This window comes from Syngnathus typhle, linkage group LG22, assembly GCF_033458585.1.
Source record: "Syngnathus typhle isolate RoL2023-S1 ecotype Sweden linkage group LG22, RoL_Styp_1.0, whole genome shotgun sequence".
In the NCBI taxonomy this organism is placed as follows: Eukaryota; Metazoa; Chordata; class Actinopteri; order Syngnathiformes; family Syngnathidae; genus Syngnathus; species Syngnathus typhle.
Window position 1 is genome coordinate 1,368,586 of NC_083759.1, and position 21,206 is coordinate 1,389,791.

At 51.1% G+C, this 21,206-nt stretch overlaps 1 protein-coding gene across 3 annotated transcripts in view; it reads left to right on the forward strand.

Annotated features, from left to right (window-relative positions):
* The window catches only part of nbas (NBAS subunit of NRZ tethering complex), a 30,016-nt gene extending 16,642 nt beyond the window's left edge, over nucleotides 1-13,374 (forward strand). For 2 of the 3 annotated variants that reach the window (XM_061270111.1, XM_061270112.1), the window contains 20 exons: nucleotides 120-233; nucleotides 597-754; nucleotides 820-903; nucleotides 1,342-1,509; nucleotides 1,578-1,694; nucleotides 2,262-2,385; nucleotides 2,828-2,904; nucleotides 2,973-3,110; nucleotides 4,282-4,505; nucleotides 4,571-4,681; nucleotides 4,739-4,989; nucleotides 5,858-6,201; nucleotides 7,023-7,238; nucleotides 7,447-7,649; nucleotides 7,919-8,002; nucleotides 8,070-8,253; nucleotides 9,969-10,108; nucleotides 10,169-10,316; nucleotides 11,021-11,146; nucleotides 12,708-13,374. In XM_061270111.1, coding sequence (XP_061126095.1) covers nucleotides 120-233; nucleotides 597-754; nucleotides 820-903; nucleotides 1,342-1,509; nucleotides 1,578-1,694; nucleotides 2,262-2,385; nucleotides 2,828-2,904; nucleotides 2,973-3,110; nucleotides 4,282-4,505; nucleotides 4,571-4,681; nucleotides 4,739-4,989; nucleotides 5,858-6,201; nucleotides 7,023-7,238; nucleotides 7,447-7,649; nucleotides 7,919-8,002; nucleotides 8,070-8,253; nucleotides 9,969-10,108; nucleotides 10,169-10,316; nucleotides 11,021-11,146; nucleotides 12,708-12,986 — 3,290 coding nt within the window. In that variant the 3' untranslated portion in view covers nucleotides 12,987-13,374. The other variant, XM_061270113.1, reaches the window with a different exon arrangement.
* The last annotated feature ends 7,832 nt before the right edge of the window (nucleotides 13,375-21,206 follow it).

Sequence of the window (21,206 nt, forward strand, 5' to 3'; positions counted from 1 at the left end):
CCGGGCGCGATGAGATTTATTGAGACAGATGTCGGACGTGATGAGGAGGATTATGAGTTTAGCCTGTTGATGGAGATGATAGCAAAATCATTTTTGTGTGTGTGTGTGTGTGTGTCAAGGGGATGACGAGGCCACGCGCAAAGGCCAAGTGTTGACCCTGCTGGCTGAGCAGGCCCTGCGGTGTCTGGACTTCAAGGCTTCTTACATCCACTGTCAGGACCTGATGGCCGCAGGTACGAGCTTAAATCACGCACACGCATGTCGGGATTTGTTTGAAAATGAGCCCAATCTCCTTGCTTGATGGATTCATGGAGTGACTCTTCATTAAGTGGGGACTTTTTTTTTCTAGTTCTGCGGCGGCGTTTTAAAAAATTAGCCCACTCGTATTTGTCGGTCCGATTCAAGGTCGAGTGATTTTTTTTTTTTTCCGCGCTTCACTCGGGAGAGCCATTATGACAACATAATAGATCAGCGGCGTGCGTAATTGTTTTCTGTGTGCTTCACACAATTACCCTGCAGGGATTTCTTCCGATTATGTTCTGTCTGGTCTCGCTGGCAACAAAAGCAGAAAAAAAAAAGGTTGGCCGTGTTTGCAGGTTACGCGCCGGCCTGGGACGTTTGTAGTCTGCTGGGCCAGTGCGACGGCTTCGGCCAGCTGGAAGCCAGACGCCAACTGCTGGCCTTCTCGCTCACGCACTGCCCGCCCGACAACATCAACGCGCTCCTGGCCGCCTCCAGCGACCTGCAGACTCAGGTGGAGCCGCTCAGAACATTTAGAGAGTCAAAAGTTTTATTGCGCTCTTTGAAATGTTTCCGTAGGTCCTGTACCAGGCGGTCAACTACCAAATGGAGCCCGAGATGGCCGAGGGGGCGGGAGAAGCCGAGGAGAGCGACTCATCCAAGGTGCGTTTGCTTGATATATTGGCCCCGCCCCCTACTGTCTGATTGATTAGCTGCTCGGGTCCTCCTTTCTTAACGGCCTGCTTTGTGTGATTTCCTGCGGCCTTCCTGCATTTTTCATGAGGTGTAAATCCCGTGTTAAGGTTCCTGGGTTCCTTTGGATTATTTATGCTTTTTTTTTTTTTTCTCTCCTGGCCATCAGCTGGGCCAACTTTATGATGTCTCGAGTGGGCGTTGAATGTTTAATGAGCGGCGGCGGCTTAACGTTTGAAGTCTGGATGGCCGCTGTTGAAGCGATCTGTTGTCATTTTGTCGTGCTGCGCTTCTCACCCTCCGAGTGTTTTTTTTTTTTTTTTATTCAAAACAAACCTCTTGAGCCGCCAGCCCACTCCAAATGTGCCTCGTCGACTCGGATGTTTCTATTCATCCTCGTTTATTCAGGCGGCGGCGGCCCCCCAGGCGGTGACGGCAGGGGAGCTGCTCCACAGGACCACGGCCAAGACCATGGAGGTGCTGACCACCACGGGTCTGACCACCAAGGCCGTGCTGAGCGCCGTGGGCGATCACCGCTGGTGGAAGCGCTCGCTGGACTGCCTGCGCCCGCTGCACGTACGCGCCCTCACTTGGCCGTCCATTTAAAACATCAGCAAGTTGACTTTTCAATATCGGCTCCTCAGAGCGGAGACGCCGCCGCCGCCGCCGCAGAGGAGCGCTCGAGTGACAATTCCAAACTGGAACGTCAAGGCTGCTGCGCTTTCTATCAAGATGTCATTGAATGTCCCTACGTAGATCCGGTAAGCGGATGCGGTCGAGGAAAAAAAATGGGTTCAGCTGCACCTCAAGCTGTCATGTTGGGACAGCTGTTTGGGGAACGCAACGTACACGATCGTCAACAATGACTGGTTGTCTTCCTTTTTTTTTTTTTTCTTTATTCTGGTTACGCTTATTATTACCCTTCTTTGCCTCAGGCAACATTCTTAAATTACAGCAAATATGCCTGAGCGGGTTCTTGACTTGAGGCGTTTAATTAGATTTTCTTCCTCCTCCAGATGACTTCAAACGGCTCCAAATAAAAATGGGGGAGAAAAAACAAAGCGGGGAATAAATTAATATTGATTTGTCTAAGTCGTTTTAATGCCGAAAGCAATTTGGGAGTTGTCGGCGTTAGAGGAAGAAGAGACGCAACGGCGGAACATCCAGCGCGACGTGACGTGATGGAGAAAAAAAAAACAAAAGAATAAAAAGGGAAGGAACGACACAAGTCGAAAACATGGAACAAGACAAATAGTTTGACCTTCATTTTTATTTTGCAAAGCATTTTCAACATGTCCCAATTCTTTTGTGTTTTTTTTCTTTCCCAGAATCACGACGTGTATTCGTCCTACAATGACGTCCCCCCCGAGAACTTTGCCGAGGTGCTGCTGAGGACCGGCAAACTGGCCGAGGCCAAAACAGAAGGCGCCACTTTATTTCCCGCAACTGAGGGTAAAAGGTCTTGAGTTTCCTTTTTTTTTTTTTTCCCCGCGAACTGATTTAGCGTGGGCTTTCAAGTCTGGGTTATCTATTGGATGGGCGGGCGTGTGTTTATCCCTCCGGTAATTCCCTCGCCGATCGTATCGCCGGCTCGACACAGGCGTGTAATGGGCTCATTTGGAGGCGTAGCTCGTCCGTAGCTAGCGACGAGGTCGTAGGAAGGCGGCGAGGGAGCGGGTGGCGCTTTAGCTCCGCCCACCGGCTTGGCGTCCCAACGTGGACGGTTGGGTCTAATTTGGCATTCTGGGGAAACTTTCAAAGTGCGTGGTGGAGTGGCCGTGTACTTTGTGAGTCCTCTCCATGCCCAGAAAAAAAAAAAAAAAAAAGATAGACGGACTAGCCAAAGTCAAGGAGGATATTTTTAATGATTGTCATTTGTATTCCTCGTCCGCAGTGTTGCTGCAGCTGGCCAACGACGCCTTTCCTCGGGACGCCACGCTGGCGCTGGCCTACTTGCTGGCGCTGCCTCAGGTAGCGCAGCACTCACAGCTCAATTCCCGTGCAGCTGATCTGATCCGTCTGCAACCCGTTCTGCGCAGGTCCTGGACGCCAAGCGATGTTTCGAGCAACAGCGCCACTCGGCCTTGTCCCTCCAGCTGGCCGCTTACTATTACTCGCTGCAGATCTACACTCGCCTGCAGCCTTGCTTTGAGGATAAGCGGCACGCGCTCTACCAGGTGTGGCCCGCCCGACGAAGCCGCTTTCTAGTTCTTGTGCTGGCTTCTAACCCGTCTCGGTCACGGAAGGGGAACTTTCCTCACCTGGGTATTTATTTATCTTTCTGCCGGCTGACTATCGATCAGCGGGACTAATGGAATGCGGCCGCGGGAATAAATCAGCCGGCATCGGCTGACTGGGAGCCCTCCAGGCGGTTTGTGTCCGCCTCGCTTCCTTCTTTATTTGACCTGCGTGAAATGTAAACGCCAGCAAACTTTGCCACGGGTGCCGATTAACGTCCGATCCGGACGATTCCGAATTCCACGTGACGGAAGTCGACACACCCCGCCCGGTTCAAAGGCAAGGTCGCGTAAGGGAGACGGCTTCAAAATGGGACTCTCGGCAATCTTCTCCCTCTCTTCACTTTTGAACGAGCGAGGCTCCAATCTCACCGAGTCCCTTCATGCTATAATTATCTTATGCAAATACGACGAAAGCGACGCCGCACCTCCTCCGGCCGGCCGGTGAGCTACCGTCGAGGCGTTGACTTGTGTGAATTAGAAACGAGGATCCGACGTCGTGTCCCCGACGTCCAATTTCCCGCCGGGGGGGGGCTGAATCACGGCGGCCGTTAAGGCCCCTCGCCACATTTGGGAGCGTATTTTCTCGTATTGAATTGCCTTTCAGCCGCCACACTTGATGTGTTCCTCGCAGCCGAATTAAAGAAGCGGGCTTCGCTCGCTGTCCCCGATTTTCCCCCGAAGCCATTGCGGGGGCAAAAGAAGTGGCCTCATTAGTTTTTCAATGAAAGGCATCAGAAAAGCGGCCAACTTGTCGGGTTCGCCGGGTGCAGCGCGTGCGGCGTGACGATAAGCCAAAGGCGCTCTTCGTCCACGAATCGGCTCTACGCGGCTTCTCCGCAGCCGCCATGCAGCAAATTTGTCTATTAAATGACAGCATGACACACACAAAATAATCCTGCAAAAAAAATTCTTAGCAATGTACTGTCAAACTGGTGGTGTTCCACAGGGCTCAGTATTAGGTCCACTTAGTTTTTAATCATTGAATTACAAATTGGATTGCAAATTTGAGGTTCAAATTTGAGACCTTGAGAATAAAATTAGCAGCCTGTGCCGACATGCCCGTTTGAGTCTCTCGTCATCCTCCACCTCTTCCTCCTCCCGCCGGCAGGCCGACCCCAAGGAGCTGATCCGACTGGTCACCCGGCACGTGTCGGCGTACTCGGGCTGGCCGGAGGACCTTCGGAAGCTGATCGAGCAGCTGCACGTTTACAACGAGCGGCTGAGCGACTACACGCAGGCGCAGGTGCTGCGAGGTTTGGGCCGCGGCGTGGACGTGCAGCGCTTCAGCTCCGACCCCGACTACAAGAAGGAGACCATCCTCGGCCTGGCTGAGTCAGTCGAAATAGTCCGACCTTCTCCGCGCGCTCGTGCGATCCTTCTTTTTGCCTTTTTTTTAGGACTCTGGATGACGACGTGTACGGCATCTCGGTGTCGTTGGCTAAACGCTACCGTGTTCCTCTGTGGGAGGTCCACATGACTCATCTGGAGTTCCTCTTCACAGACAGCGGGTACGCTGGCACACGCGGAGTCTTGTCATTCTCTTCTCATTGTATGTTGCTCCTCAGTCTGTCCACCAAGGACGTGGAATCCCGCAGCGAGTCGCTGGCTTTGTTTGCCACGCTGAAGAGCGACCCGCAGGCCTTCTACGGACACATGAGCAAGTACGTGCTGCCCGCCGTGGAGGGCGGCGACCTGGACCGGCTGCTCTACTACTACACCCTGCTGGACGCCGCCGGCTGCCGGCCGCATTCCGCCGACGCCATCGCGCCCGACGGCCACGTCAAGCTGCTCAAGAAGCTCCGCGCCGTGGCCAGCGGTGAGTCGGCAGGAATTCAAAGCGGAATCGACGTCCTTTCCGAGGTCGTCTGCGGACACCTCGTTGCCGCTTGAGTGCGCTGCAAAGTTTCGAGTTGACGCGGCGAGCGCTCTCTCAAGACGTGGCGGAAAGGGCAGCGGGGTTTTCATGCCTCGCTTGCGCCGTCTGTGCTTTTTTTTTTCCAGCTCATAATTAAGCAGGGCTTTGTCTTGTCTTATTAAAACAAAAATCAAATGATTATTTATTCAAATCTTTTTGAATGTTTTTTTTAATTATTAAAAGAAAACAGGAAATTATTATTTATGAAAATATTTTTTCAAATATAAGGTTTTGACATTTGAATGTCAGATTTTTATTTTTGACATTCAGGTAGCTGATGAGTCCTTTTTTGGCACTGTCCGCTTGTCGCTAGGCAGAGTCGGTCACCCGCAAGCATCGACCCATCGCCACCCCACCTGCCGTCATTAAAAATGCATCGAGCTTAGCGTTGGGCCAAGCTAGTGTGTTGATGGGCGGACAGACAGGAAGCGGTGGGGATTGTGGAACAGCAGGAAGCACGCAATTTTGCTCGCAGTGTGATGCGGACGGCCGGTAGAACGTGCGAGTGGGCGTCGCTTTGAGCGCTAGCTCGTCTGACTCGTCTTCTGTCTGCAATTGTGCCACAGTTTGATGTGTGTGAGTGGATCTGCATGGCGCTGTTGAATATTTCAAGCTCAGACAGCGGATGCGTCTGTCACAACACGCGTCATGCCAAGCGGCGTCCATTTTTTCCTCTCCTCTCTCATTTTACATACATAGTTTTTTTTTTTTTACATGCACAAACCAATTATGAGAACACAGCAACTTAATTCCCTTTGTTTGCCGGCAGGCTTAAACTACCGGCAACTGACGGACGGCTCGCAGGACCCGCTGGTCGCTCTCGAACCGGTTCTGACCAGTCAGAACGTGCTGTCCATCTCCAAGCTGGCCCATCTGCTGCCGAGGCCCGGCGGCGTCCAGGGGGCGACGTTGTCCCCCAGCGCGGTGCACGGCGCCTGGCTGCGCAAGTTGTTCTGGAAGGGCGACGCCCACTTGCTGAAGAGGCCGCCCGTCAGCGAGCAGGACTACCTGCACGCCTACGACACCTGCGCCAAGTACCTGGACAGGCTGCTTCCCGTCCACGCCGTCCACTTCCTGGATGACGTCACCTTCTCCCTCCAGGCCGTCCAGCAGGTAATTGCTCTCCAATCCTTTGTGGCTCCTCCCCCACGCAGCTCCCTTGACTGGGCTCATTTGTGCTTCTCCCCCTTTCAGCGCCAATTAAAGCGGAGCGCCCAGCAGGTTTCCCCGTTGCGCTCGTTAACATGCACTTTATCTCCTCGAAACCCGCTGTCATACCTTCCTCCATCAACTCCGAGGGGGCTTGACTCTCCCCCTCCTCCCCACACACATGACAAATGGCTCTATTTCCCCCAAGGCCAGGGGGCGAGGTCATAGCTGAGCGCCCGCCGGACCTTTTGTCCACGCCGTAATGTTTTTTTGTCAGAAAGTGTCGGAAAAGCTGGCGCGGTGAGCCTTTTTAATGTTTCACCTTCAGTTGGTGGTTACGGTGCTTCCTCATCCGCTGGATACTTTAGAGGGACCAAAGGGATTGAACCTTGAGTTACTCCACTGCATCATGATTTATTTACTTATTGGTGTATTGATATTATTTTATTGAACCACAACAACATGGCGGAGGAGTGTCTTTTGTCCATGTGTGGTTAAACGCATGAAATTCCACTTTTATTGCAAGGTCATTTTGGTTGATCCGCACTTGGGGGGAAAAATGGTGCAATCCATTCACACCAATAGATAGTATGTGTATGTGTTGTTGCAATGGAATGAAATCTCCTAGCAGCCAAAGGCCGTCGTCTCCTTTCCTCTTGAATTGTGAACTTGTGGATCCAATCAATCACAGCCCGCCGTTAGCCGGCCGCTTAAACTCGCTACGATTGCGCGCCCGCCACCCCGATCTCAGAATTTAGCGGTCACGTCTTTCCCTCCTGTTGCAGCTGAGCGTCCCGACGCGCTGCGAAGTTCTTCGGCGAGCCACCAAAAGCTTGCGGCAGCTGGCTGAGAAGAGCAAGAAGCGAGGAGGAGGCCAAGCGGCGGGCGGCGAAGAGGCCGGCATGACCTTGGACGAGGCGCTGGCTCACCTGCGCCAATCGCAGGCCCACTTGGAGACGCTGGGCCACCACTTTGTGGCGTCGCTGCGAGACAGCCAGGAGGTGGGTTGATTTTTTTTTTTTTCCCGTCACGCCGTTTCTCGTTAAGCGACTGGTCCTGCCGCGCGGGCAGAGGGGAGGTTATGATTCGCCGTGTGTTGCTACGCGACGCTGAGCTACGGGTAAAAGACGCTCGTTTGTGACTCGTTTAGCCTCCATTGTCTCTTTTTTTTTTTTTTTTATGTTTGCTTTGCTTTCTACTCGATCCCAGGAGCAGCTGCGAGGCTACAGTCAACGTTACGACCTGTCCCGCTCCGAGAGGTCCAAGGTCCGGGAACTGGCGGTCGCCATGGCGACCGACGGTCAGCCACTCCAGAGCATCCGCCAGCTCCTGTGCGTCGCCGTGGGACCTCTGGACTTGTCGGTCAAAAGCGTGCTGCAGGACGCCGTGGCCCGAGTGGTGGCTGAGCTCAGGTAGCCTGCCTGCCTGCCTGCCCTTTGACCTCCAGTGACTTTTTTACTGGGGACTAATTGGCTCGCTAGTTTGCTAAAAATCGATTTGCTTGCCGAGCATTTCATTTGAACTGTGTCCCTGAAAGTAAAGTCTTTGATTTCCTTCCCTGAGTGCTTGTCCCCTCCTGACACGCTTCTTCATTTGCACCTCTTATCTTAATGAGCTCTTATGTAAGACCATTGCCATCATTTTCTCCTCACTTTTCCGCCTTGTGTGTTCCTCCCCTCAGCGGCGACGTCCTGACTGACCACACGGCGGCCCTCGGCGTGCTGGAGGCTGTAACGACGGCCGTGCACGACAGCGTGCAGGCGGGGTAGGTCGCGGACACACGCGAAACGACGGACGGAAAAGAAAAAAAACGATTTCCCCCGCTCTTCCAGCGACAGCACGGTGAGCTCAGACGACCTTTTGACCTGGCTGCGTCCGTTCTGCGGCGACCCGTCGCTGCCGGTGCGTCCTCGCATCGCCGTGCTGCAGATCCTGGAGAGCAACTTCAGCATGCGCGACGCCGACATGCGCCTCCTGCTGCTCTACAGGACGCAAGCCGTCCTCAAGCACACCCAGGTAGTCTCTTTTGAAAAGTGGAAAACGAGAGAGGCCATTTCCCGAATGGGGCTATTTAGCATTTAGGCGAAGCCTGGTATAGATTTTGTGACTTCATCCGAAGTGATTAGTCATAACCACGGCCGGTTAAAATGTCACCGACGTCAGTACGGAAGCGCTTTTTTTTTTTCTTGCCTCGGCCTTTTGCTCTCCGCGCAACCATTTATTTGTTTGTGACATTTAGCAGACGAAAAAGTGACGCCAATGCAGATTGCGAGCGCGAAGAATTTGCATAATTACATCCACCAAGGAGATTTGCAATTTTATATCATTTAAAAAAAAAAATCAATGCCGTGGCGACCAGGCTGCTCCTCTCATTCTTATTTCATTTTATCAGCGGAAACAGGAGCTGCGAACATTCAGCCCGAGATTCTCCCACCCAGATTTTGGGTCGTGTTTGCGTTGACGTGTGGCGGCGTTCCTTTTTCTCTTTGACCTTTTTTTCTTCACTGATGGAATATTCATGGGACACAAACTCCGCATGCATGATGAAGGACAGCTTGGAGTCAAATGGGTTTGAGATTAAAATATAGTCGACGTGTTTAATATTGATACTTTGGGATGGGCTCAATCTGTTGAAGACTTTCACCTTGAGCTCCTCTTTGGCCAGCTCACATTTCACTCAAATTGAATACATCGGTTTCTGACCTAAAAGTGGAGAAAATGATTTTTTTTTTATAGCAGGATGCTTACTCGTAAGCGTTTTAGCATTGGTGGGTGGAAAGGAAAAAAAAACCCTCATTGACGCCAGAACGCAGCATCCCGCCGCCGGCCGCTCTTTGCCCTCCTCATTTTCTCTCTTCTTGTCATCCTCTTTTATTTCAAATCCTCCGTCGTGGTCCGTGCCGCCCGCTCTCTTTCTCTGGCGCGACCTCCACGACTTCCTTCCCGCCCGCCGCTCGAGACATTAGCCGCAGCGGGTGGATGAATATTGATGAGCTGGCGGAGAGACCCGAGGCTCTCTGGCCGAGATACGGCTCCGAGCCCGGATGCCGCCTCTCTCTTTCGGGTCAAGGACAACTAGACAAGATAATGGCCTTAACTTTAAGGTAGTCGACACGCAATACGCCCCGGAAAGTCGATTTTCGGTTGTGTTGGATGGGGGCGGCACACGAAAAAAACCCAAATCCTGCTGAATGAATGACTAATGGCCCCGATTATATTATCATAGACCTTCTCTGGATTTGAAACAATCAGGTGATGGCGGAAAATCATTTGACGCCAATGACATCATCGCAACGCGTAATTAAGCAAAGAGCCTGGCAAATTTGCCGTTGATAACTCGGGGCATCTTCTTTATTTATCCCGACAATAAAAGTCCCCTTTTGATTTTTGTATTCAGCCTTTTAATTCCGCCAGCCGCCTCATTAGCATGCGCGCTTTCATCCCACTTTGCTCGTTTAACATCGCACGACTCCGCACGTCCTCGGGCTGCGTACCAAATTAGTGCTCGGACTAAAAAAAAAAAAAATAAGAAAGGGCAGCAAGACTCTGAATCTCCGTTTTCTCACGTCAGCACTTTAAGAGCATTAGCATACATTTAAAGAAGACGTACTGTGCACTTTTTTTTTTTTTTGTTACACAATTGGAGAGAGTTCCCTGCTGTTTTAAGACTTTTTGGTAAAGTAGCTAGGTTGCTAAGTTTTGAAAGGTCACGTGAGCCCATCTCCCACCAGGTGCAGATCGAAGACGTGGAAAACCAGGAGAAGCGCTACGGCCTCTTCCTGGACCTTTTGGAGGCGGCTAGCCAGCGGGAGGACTTCCAGACGCTCGTCCTGCTCCTGCAAGCATGGCCGCCCATGATGCAAGAAGACGTGTAAGTCCGTCGAGGTCTACTTTTGTGTGCGAGCAGCCCACGATGGCTTCCTGTGTCCAGGGCCACGTCGGAGCGTAACCCTTGGGTCCTGCTAGTTTCCGCCATGCTGACCCGCCGCCAGGGACCCGAGGCGGAAGTGGGCCTTGGTCAGCAGGTGCTGAGCATGCTGCGAGCCCTCGACAACACCAAGCACAAGCTCCCGCCGCAGGTGAAGCTACACCATCAGTCGCTAGGCAGAATCCGTTAGCCTTTAGCGTCCGCGCGGGGACCGGCGCCTCTCCTTTGATGACCTAGCGAAGGTGCTGGCCGAGCTATCGCTATGCGTGACGCCCCGCCAATCCTATCCACGCCGCTCGGCACATCTAGCGCCAGCTGACTGTGATATTAGTTTAGCGTTAATGTTATTCGGCTCCAAAAAGCGAGCGGCTGCTGAGCGGCTGTCTGCTATTAGAAGTGTGGGTGGGTGGGTGTGAAGGAGGGGAGGACCAGTGTGTGTGTGTTGGGGGGGGGGGGGGGGTCGCTTTACTGTGTTCCACTTTAATTTGAATGCGGCAAAATGAAACCAGCAGAGCAGAGGAGTCAGATTGCATTGTAATAGCCATATATTACTAGCCACGGCGCAGGCACAGGCACACCGTGTGCTCAGGCACACCGGAGACCTTCTCAAAGGAATTATGTGCCTCAGTGGCTATTGGGCGTGCATTTTTCTTTTACTGTCCTTTTGATTCAATTCCCCTTGCCTTTTTATATGAGCCTGGCCCGTGATTCGATTATTTCAACGAGGCAAAAATCATTATTGGGGCAAAGCAGGTAGTTGGATTGCTAATTAGCTAGGTCGCTAGCTAGGTAGAGACGAGTGGTTGGTGGGAAAGCAATTAGTGTGCGTTCATCGGACGACTTTGTGTCCTCCAGTGCGTCCGAAGTGTGGCCCAACTGCTGCTGCCCGCTTTCCAGCAGCCGGCGCTCAAGCTGATGGCCGAGAGCGGCGACGAGGAGCTTCTGCGGCAAACTCGGGAGCGGGTCAACGGGATGACCGCAGTGAGTGCAAGCTTGTTTTTGCGGCAAGAGACTGAAAATGAAAGGTGGCTCCGCATTTTCATTTTCTTTTGTTAATTGGCCCTCACACCTCCTTCCAACAATTACGGCGCACGTCGGTTGGCGTTGATTGCCGCCGGCGCCGTCAACTTTTTCAATTAGACCTCACCTTAATGCGCTTGTGTTTTTTTTCTCCGCCGTAACAAGCAAAAGTGAATTAGCTGTGTAAAATGTCACTCTTAATTCACCCGCCTTTTCATATCTGCATAAACAAGCCCCGAGGTTTCATCCGCTCCCGGCGCGCCCTAAACGGATCCGTCCGACGGCGCCGCCCGCTTCCGTTCGCCGTGACTGACAGCCGTTATCTCACCGAGCGAGACGGCCGGCGTCTGCGTGGCCCCCAATGAGCGCGTGATATCTTTTCTTCACAAAAGCCATCCCCCCTGAGACGGCGCTGAGACCGACTTTAATTCCTGAAGATTAGCGTGTCATTAAAACGGCGTCTCCTGACACGCCGATTAAATGAGAGACGTTGCCGACACCGTGTCTGGCTGAGGACGGAAGCAAAGAGGCCAAAAGGTTGCAGAAGATCAACAACGTAGCACCACGACCACATTCGCTCTGAGTCGGTCCACGCCAGGCCCCGCCCACACAGCCCCAGACGACGCGTGTCGCAGTGTTGGCTTTCCTGTCGGTTCGGAACATCGCTCCCCTTCACTGAGCCTTGGGAAGGGGAAAGAAAAAAAAAAAATGACAGGCCGTCATGTTGTACAAAGGACGGGAAAAATTTCAGGCTCCTCTCTGATATCACAACCCCCCAGCCTCGCCTCGTCTCGCCTCGCCTGACCCCCCCCCCCCCCCCCCTTCCCACACTGCTGTGTCACATCTATTTCCACTTGGCCTGTCAATCCCACCGTCTGAAGGCTTCAAATCTTCTATCTCTTTCCTCTCACACATACTTGTCAAAATGTAATAGCCTGGGAGGCGCGTGTGTGGAGCTGAGCAACGGAGGGAGCGGCCTTCCTCCTCAAGTAGCTACCACATTTAACCTGGAAAAAAAAACATCTTGGGAATTTAAAACTCCACCCGTTATTATTATTTCAACAAGCCCAAGTGTGTCATCACCAAAATGTTTTCTTGTTTGTTTAACGCTCAAAGCTGTAAATACGTCCAGGTGACATGAAAAATAAATGCCCGCTGCTTCGCTGCTTTTCTTCACCATGAATGAAAAGCAACCTTTGGACTTCATTTCCACTTGGCCTCAATTTGAATCTCTCACCAAGCTTGTTTACAAGCAAATGTGCAGCCGGTAAATGAAACCCGCCCCTGGCCGCCATTTTTCCACATGTATTATTTGTGCTTTTAAGGCAGACTCGTTCCTGAAGAGGTAGAAAAGCCAGTTGCGCCATGCATAATTGAGCCGGCTCGGCTCCGCAAATACCCCGACGGGGACGAGCGCCCGGAACGCAAAGCCCGACACGGCGCACGGAGCCATGAAAACGACACGGCCCATTGTTTGCGCCTCCGCGAACGCGTGTTTGTTACGGAATCTGTTTGTTCGCAGGAGGAGGCGGCGGCGGTGTGTGACGACGAGCTGCTCTCTCTGCTGCTGGACGCCGGGCTGCTGGTGGAGTGCGCGTCGTCGGCCGCCTTCCCCCTGCTGCGCCACCGCATGCTGGCGCGCCGGCAGCCGGGCCAGCCGGACGCCCGACAGCTCGCCGGGCGGCTGTTGGAAGCCGGCCGCGGGGCCGAGGCGGGCTCCCTGCTGCTGGCTCACCGCGGCGCCCACCCGGCCCACGTCACCTTTAACTCGGCCCTCGCCGTCCTGAAAAATTGGCTCTGAGGTGGGATGCCACACTCTGACTGATTTCCCCCCAAAAAACATCCAGACAAAAAACAAAGCTGATGTCCCGTTGGGAAATAACCGCTGAGTATTATTTAGCCTCAGCACTGCGTTGTTGTTTTTTTTGGTCCCGTCGTTGTTAAAAAAGGCCCGCTGGTCGCTGTTGTCTTAATAACCTTCCATCAATTCAATTTTGGCTTCAAGCTGTGTCGTATGCAAACAGAAGACAATTATCATGAAGGATAATGATTAGCTGACTGCGGTTGACAATTGAGTTGGAAATGAGACAAAAGGTTGCCTAATAATGCCATCGTAAATTTGGTTCCGAAAATCCTGCTGCGAAATTCTGTCTCCCTCCCCTCAATAAAAACAAAGGTATCACCTCCGAGCGATTTTCCATTTCACGGCGTCCTTCAAATGACACGGAAAGATAAAAGCTAGAGGCGCTTTTAGCCAGAAAGGAGAAAGAAAGTTCTTGCGGGAAATGGCAACAGGTGTTTGTGTTCCACGAGGGAGAACTGCACAGCAATCGGTTACCATGGTGACGTTGAAGTGGGATTGGGGGGGACGGGAGGTCACACACCAGCATTGCCCCCCCCTGGAGGAAGGAGAGTAAACATTACGACTGCCTCCCGAAAACAAAGAAGAGGCTGCGTGTCATTTTGAGCTCTGCCGAGGGCAGCCGTCTGGAATCTTAACTAACGCGATCGGCGGCGACGAGCTGAGAGGTGTTGACAGCAGACCGCGGTCGGCCGGCCGGCCGGGGCTTTAAAGCTAATTAGCAACGAGGCCGTGTGCATGTTGCGTGTGTGCGTGCCGCCCTACGTTGTGTTTGACTGCGTGAAGCGCAAAGAAGTCAAAGCTTCAACTGCGCACTTGGACAATAGCATCTCTAGTTTGTTGCCATGGCAACTGCACATCGCCGAGCATTTTCATTCAACCGGCCGAGCGGGCGCTTTGAGATACGAGCTACATTTGTCATTCAAAACACTCATAGATGCTTTATTGTTATTTTTTTACAGCCTGGTAATGGCGTTTTGCATTGCATGTTAGCGTTAAGCTAAGCTGGTCAACTTGTGTAGTTGTATTCCAATCCAATTACTGTTGCCACGGTAACCAAATATCACCTGCTACTGATATGAGCGGACCGGCCTGGACATCTCCCCCGCTTACTCAAATTAAGGTGACTAGTTTTGACGTTGTTGCCGCGGTAACCACAGCGCAAACAGCCCTGAAAAGAATTCAACACGTTGCACTTATTCCGTCCGTTGTGTTTCGAGGGGAACACGATTAGAGTTCAGAGCGGAGCCGTGACCAGCGCTCAAATCACGCCAATTCGCTGCCGTGTCAGGTCGCCCGGCTATTTATCGCTGCTGTGGAAAATAAGAACCCGTCTCTTTGAAAGCTTGTTCTTTTGGAGGACTATCAGGTGCTGCTGTTTTGCTTAGCGACAGGGCGCTTAACTCTTCCACGTGTGTGAGAGAGACAGAAAACGGTCGAGTTGCTTATTGTCGGCGATTGTCCTAATCAGACCAATCATCAAACGAGGGCTTGGAGCTCCACGGGAGGCCTCGTTCATCTCGCCATTAAGTGCTTTCTGGCTAGGAAAGAAAAGGGAATAATTACAGCCGAGACGGGCGATAAGACAGTCGGCGGCTGCTAAACGGTCATTCCAGCGCCTCTCACCTGACAAAGTGTCAACCCTCGCACCCGCTCCACGCCCTTCGCCTCCTCCAGTGCGCTGACAACGCAATGATAGGTCATTCCTGGGAAACTGTCAGACGCCGCATCGAGGTGACAGACAAACCAGGGCCGAGACACGTCGCCAGCCTCCCGGCGCCTAATAAGCTTCATTATATAGCGACGGACCCGTTTGTTGCCGGCGACACTTACACACCTGAAAAAGGGCAAAATCGGAAAATACTGTGGACCGAGCATCGGACCTTGCGGAACGCCGCATTGTGATTGTGTTCATGAGGAGTCAAAAATGTCTGCATCTTGCTAACTTTGCTGCTTTGTGAAGGGCAAGCAAAGTCGAATGCACTTCAAGTCAGTAGCAAAAAGTTGCCTCGCTACTTTTTTCCACCTTGAAATATTTAACTCCAGTACACTGCATGCGTGTGTGTACACACCATTGTGTACATTCCATTAAATCTCGTACACACACACAAACCTTGAGGGCGCTGCCACAAGACCTCGGTTAATCATCTTCACTGGCCAAAAGTCACAGAAGCCACAAATCAATGCTTAAATGTGCGTCTGCTGTATTAAGCAGCCGATCGATGGCCCGCGCTAGCGCATCGGCCGGCTAAAAGGCCTTGCTGGCGAGGTGGGATGGGGGGGAGGAGCCTATGCCCTTAAGCAGGTGTGGGCGCATGCAAAAAAAAAAAAAAAAACCTCAACTCCACCTGTCAACAATGAACACATTTGTGACCTTCTCCGCTTTTTTCTCTGCGCTCCAAGGTGCTTTCATATGGTCAAAAGTATTGGGACACGGGGCCATCCCACTGACATTGGGACAGCTCATCAGTACAGCACTAATATTTGTTCTACTATGAAAAAAAACTCAAAATTGATTAAAAATGTTATACAATACTGTACTATTTTATCTATTTATCTTTATTAAGATTGAAATTTGAAATTTTTTTTTTTTGTGCCTGTAACAAATCTCAATGGAGCGAGAAGCTGTCTGACAAGAAGATGGCCTGCTTTCACTTTCAGCACTTTTCTGTCAGCACATGAGCTCTCTTCCTACGGAATGGCGTGTAGAACTCCAAAGTAATATTAAAGAACTTTTCACGCACACGCGCGCGCGGAGCGTCCGGGATCCTGATGGGAAATGTCAAGCGGCTTTTAAGGCACACAAAGAGAAGCCATTAAATGGGTTGGCGTGACACGGCGTTCTTGTACTCGTTCCCCGTCCGCAAATGTCACTGACGGCGGGCGACAATTACGCACCGACGTCACTTCCAGACGCGCCGATACATGCGGCGATATGTCCACACGCACACAAAAAATGACTTTCACTTGATGGATTAGCGAGGGAGGGAGGGAGGGAGGGAGGCGTATTCGTCAGACAATTACAATGCATGGCTTCGAACTTGGAATTTCTGATTGCAAGACACATTGCTGAAGCACATGCCAAGCATCCAGTTCCAGTGACGCGTTCTGTTTATCCAAATTTTGGGCTCAAAATTCGTGTTTTTTATTCTAGTTTTCTATTTATTATATTTTATTTATTAGAACCGCATGAGGCTGGGTGTCATTTCTCGACTTCCTGCTTTATTCTGAAAGGCACGGTGGATTATTTCCCTCACTTCCGCTCTCACCTGTCTCAACCTTCAACAATCAAGCAGGGCTGTCATGGTGCCGAACAGTACAGCGAAAAGAGTGAGTTTAATCTTTATTTTTTTCAAATGAAACCACTTCTGAGTGTATCATGTAATTTCTCACATTTCCAAAAGTGTTTTATTGACATTGCAAAAAAATGCAAATTTACCAAATACATATAGGAATAATTTGTAGTCAAGAGCAAATTTCTGCCAAGAAGCACAAAACAATGTTCATGTTCATAATGCATCAAGGCAATTGATTGACTTGGCTATAATTATCAATGTGCAATGATGAAGTCGTAACAACAATGGAGCTAGCTGCATGGTTAATGGTCGTTAATCACAATCATTTGCTATGACAGAGTGTTATGGAGGCACTAGCTCCTCGCGGTAATGCTCTAGCTCCAATTTTTGCTGGACCGCTTTCTTTTCTCCGCACGACTCGATGGTTCTCTCGATCCAGCGAGCGACGTGAGGTTGCTGCTGCTGCCTTCTCATTAGGTCCACTGCTGGTTGAGAAGATGTTTGATGAGTGCAGACTGTCTTTGCCTTCATTTCAAAAGTAAATATCGCAGACCATCAGGTTCCTTTCAATTAATCGTGATCGTTTTTTAAATGAGATGGGATTCTGCAGCCATTTTGTCATCTAAAAAACGATGACTGCAGTTTGAGTAGTAGTGAAAGTCGTCTTTGTTGGGCTTGTTTGAATCACACCGCCCCCTGGTGGCCAAGCGGTGCACACCGGAAAGTGTTGCAATGAACTAATGCTGCACAAAGACTCTTTTTTTACCCTTGATTTAACTCCAACGGGGACCGATCCCAGATTAAAACAATGTGGCAAGTCAGGACGTCGCAGTTTACCCTGCAGACAAATTCGAACGATGATTCACGACGCTGCAGTCTGACTTTTGGCGCCCGCGCCAAACATGTGCAAAGCGTGCTAATTAGAAGCGACAAGGCGAGTGCACACGCCGCCATTTCACAAGGCTTACAAGCTAACCGGCGTGTTAATCGTACCTCTGCGAGAGGCAAACCCGATCGCTCGGCCGCAGCCGCAATTAAACCGCGGCTTGCGCCACGATGACTTGGCGACCTCCGCTAGCCCGTCGGTTGCTTCGTTCATTGAGCAGATTGATGAGCCGTCCACCTCTCCGGGGGGTCAAGAGCTGTTGAATTTGGTTTTCTGTCAGCCTTTTAACAGCTTAGTCCAACAACATGATCCTTCATTAAGTCCGCCGCGGGGAGCACACCGCTCGCAGCGTCAACAAAATAAGGTAGGATAAATAAATCAGCAGGCCAGACGCACTCCAGCGTTCCGATAACACCTCGTCCCTGAACGTTCCTCCATTAGCATTTCATAATTGGTTGCAGGCTTTTCGCTTTCATGTCGGGATTTTTACGAATGTGAAGGTTTGCGTGATTATTGCACGAGCCCCGGACCGCTTCGGGCCTTGCAGCGGATTCGTTCATTACTGGAGGACGGCGTGAGGTTGGATGTCAGCTGATGCAATACCTGAAAAAAAGTTGTTGTTTTTTGGGGGGGTGATTGAGTTGGAATGCGGATTGAAATATCTCTCGGGTGTTGGTCACGACACGTCGGAATCATCTTGTTGCCCGTTTTGGGTGTGCTATTTCTACTGCTGCTAACTTTACGCTGACCATTATTGAATTATTATTATTACTTTAATGTAAGCGAGTGCAATGAAAAGAGTGAAGTTGCTTTTGTCACCTGTTTTTGCTTCAATTGAGTGGACTTTGTGCAACTCCTTCTGCTATGCACCTCCTGGCCACTAGGGGGCAGTGTAAGAAACCATATAATGCTTCCATCAAGCTGCAATAATAGTGTTTTTTTGTCCAGGACAAATAATCCACAATAGACAATTAGGCAAATCTGATTTTCGATGTACCAGAGAGCACCAAAAGTGACAGTGATGCAATTAAACCCAAATCGGATTTTGGGGGGGGCTAGCAGCATGAATATTGTTTGACGGAACTAGTTGCATGGGAACTTTGCCTGCTTCTTTGTGCGAGCCCTTCAGTGCCAGTAGAAGTGTTTTTTTTCTCGCCACTTTCTTTTTTTTTTTTTCTGGCATTCCTCATCAATATTTCACAGCCTCTGCTCGCTACCGGTCGGGCGTCTGAATAAGGCTTTAGCTATGCTCCAGCGCACAGCGCTGAAGGACTGTCGGGCAGGCTGCAACCCCGCAGGGAGGCTCCGACTCGTGTCTGCCGCAAACGGTGAAAGAGCGCCACCGCGGCCAGATGGTCGTGAATAATTCTTTTGCGATTTGGCTCTACGTTTTTTTAATTCTCACGCGGAAGGTCGGTGATGGCAGGTGCCGACGTCCGGGTCGCAAAGTCTTCAGTCAGGGCAGGCCGGGTCAGAGCGTCGGGTGTTTGTGCTCATCTTGAGTCCATTTGGTTTGCGCCATCCCGTCTCAGGACCAGCAGCGGAGGCGGGCCTCATGCGGTGCCGCAACATGAGCGAAAAGACTCGGCCATACGGACGCTGGCGCCGACCCATGACATTTTCCACGTCCGTAATTCCGGCCATCACGACTCCTTTTATTTCCAAGCTATCATGCCGTTTGTGCAAAAGTAAATAAATGGCCAATCTGCTGATTGGGTTGGGCGAGACCAATTTTGCGTCAAAGCGCACATTATCCTTTGATTGGCGCTTGCCAAGGTTGCTCCGTCGTTCGAAATTCATTTCGAATGAAACGGAAAGAACCTTGGCAGTCGGTCCAAATGACATTTTGAGGACTTTTGCCAGTGAAGCTAAAAGTGACAACTGCGCGCACAGGCCATTTCCGATTCCGTCCGTTCAAATGACGCAGCCAGGTTCAGCCGCGCGTGTTGGTGGAAGTTGTTTGGACTTGCAACGATGGAGAACATCAGCCGCCATATGTTGGTCTTTATAGCTAGGGCGAGTTGTAGTCGCCGAGCTTTTATTTCATCCCAGCCGACGGCCATCCTAGGAGTCCTTTTTCCTTTTGCAATTTTCTGCTCGGCTTCATGATCCATTAGCGCCGGATTACGCCTTGCTTTCCCTTGCTGGCTGCCACGCGCGCTTTTTTTACGAGCGAGCTTGTCGCGCAAACACATGGGCGGCAATTACGCGCGAGCGTGCGTGTGCGCGGCCCCGCCTTGTCAATACGCCATCAACCTGTGCATCATTATGAACCACCTGCTTGCACATCAGCGGTATATTGCGTGTTTTGTTTACGATCAATTTTGGGATCAGCTGCAAAAGTCATTTAACTGTTGAAAGCCACATATATTGCGCCTTACTGCATGTGGGACCTTGACTCACGAGTTTGATTAGTTCTGTGCCGGAACTTGTAAGTTAATTGACAGAACCACAAAGCAGTGTGTCAACCAAGTTAACTCCTGCAGCCCCCCCCATTTTCTGAGCACTCTGCGGAAATTGCTTTTCCCCTTTTGTAGTAAATTACCCCCACAGCTCGGCCTTGTCCGACATATTTGATGGCTTGGTCCTTCCTCACACTTGTGTGCAGTGTTGAGTGGTCGTATTTATGCAAGGCCTCGCCGCCGGCGTAACTTGTCTAAGCTCGACAGAACAATCCGGGTCATAACATGGCTGTCATGACCCCCCCCCCCCCCCCCAAGTTTTTATTCCACATGATTGGCATCCTGAGGATAACTTGTGCATGGACAAAAATATCAAGGAGCTCAAAATGCCTGACTGGTGCGATTAAACCATCACGAGCTCTTCCGGTGTGTTTTGTGCCACCCAGAAAAAAAAGTATGAATAGCTCGGGGCCAGTGTTGAGATTCCAAAATTCTTCACCCCCCCCCCCCCCCCCCCCCCCCCGTGACTCCTTAAAGCCACGGCGGGGTGATGGCGGTGCCGGGCTCGCTCATTCCCATGAATCAAAATGCCAGAGAGGTCACTTCAGGGCAGGATTTGGACCACACACACGACCCATATTAGCTCCGCCTTCTCCTCTTAAGCTAAAGAATTGTCAACGTTGGTTTTGTCATTAGCATTCCGAGCGGACGGTTGGCGCAAACGTCCTTTCGATTTGTTTTGACAGTCGAGCCCGGTTTGAAACGTGCGCGGCGGCCAGTCAATCAGTCCGTCGCGAGGGCCTTGGTAGTTAGCGCCGATTTCCGTCACAGGCCGTTGACTCGCCTGTTGAGTTTCGAGTTGTGTTCAAGTGAAAATGAGAATTCACTCAATTCAAGGCGGGATCAAAGTTCTCAAGAACATTTGGATTGGCAAATAGCTACAGATCACGCATTGGACTGTTTGACTGCAAAGGATTGACACAGCGGTCCTCCCGACCATGGCAGCCTTGGTTCCCGTGGCAACGACGTTAACGTTGATCCCAGGGGAAAATCAAATCTGAGGCAGACCCTCATGAATAAAGACGCGGGCAACATATGGCCGAGGCAAAACAAGACGCTCCATCTTGGAGCTTGTTGCTTCGCAGTTTTCCTCGAGCCCACTCGCACATATGGTCACTGGCACGACCAAATCTTCCTGGCAACGTCTCGCGGCCCACTAGCCTCATTTCGATAACTCCCAAGGGAAGGGGGAGTTAAGTTAACTAGGGTAGCGTGGCTCTTCTTTGTGCTCTTATTCTGAAAGAGCTTCCGCTCGTTTCCTTTGGGACATAAATGGATATATATATATATATATATATATATATTTTTTTTTTTTTTTGCATGCACAGGTGACTCTTTCCCGGCTTTTCAAATATGGGCAGATATATGAAACCTATCGAGCCTCGGGCAGGTCGGCAGCATATGAATAATTCATATAGTGAGTACGAGCTTTGTGTGTGTGAGTGTGTGTGTGTGTGTGTGTGTATAAAGCTAATAACATCTGCTGGACCAAGCAGTTGTTTTCATATTTCAACCT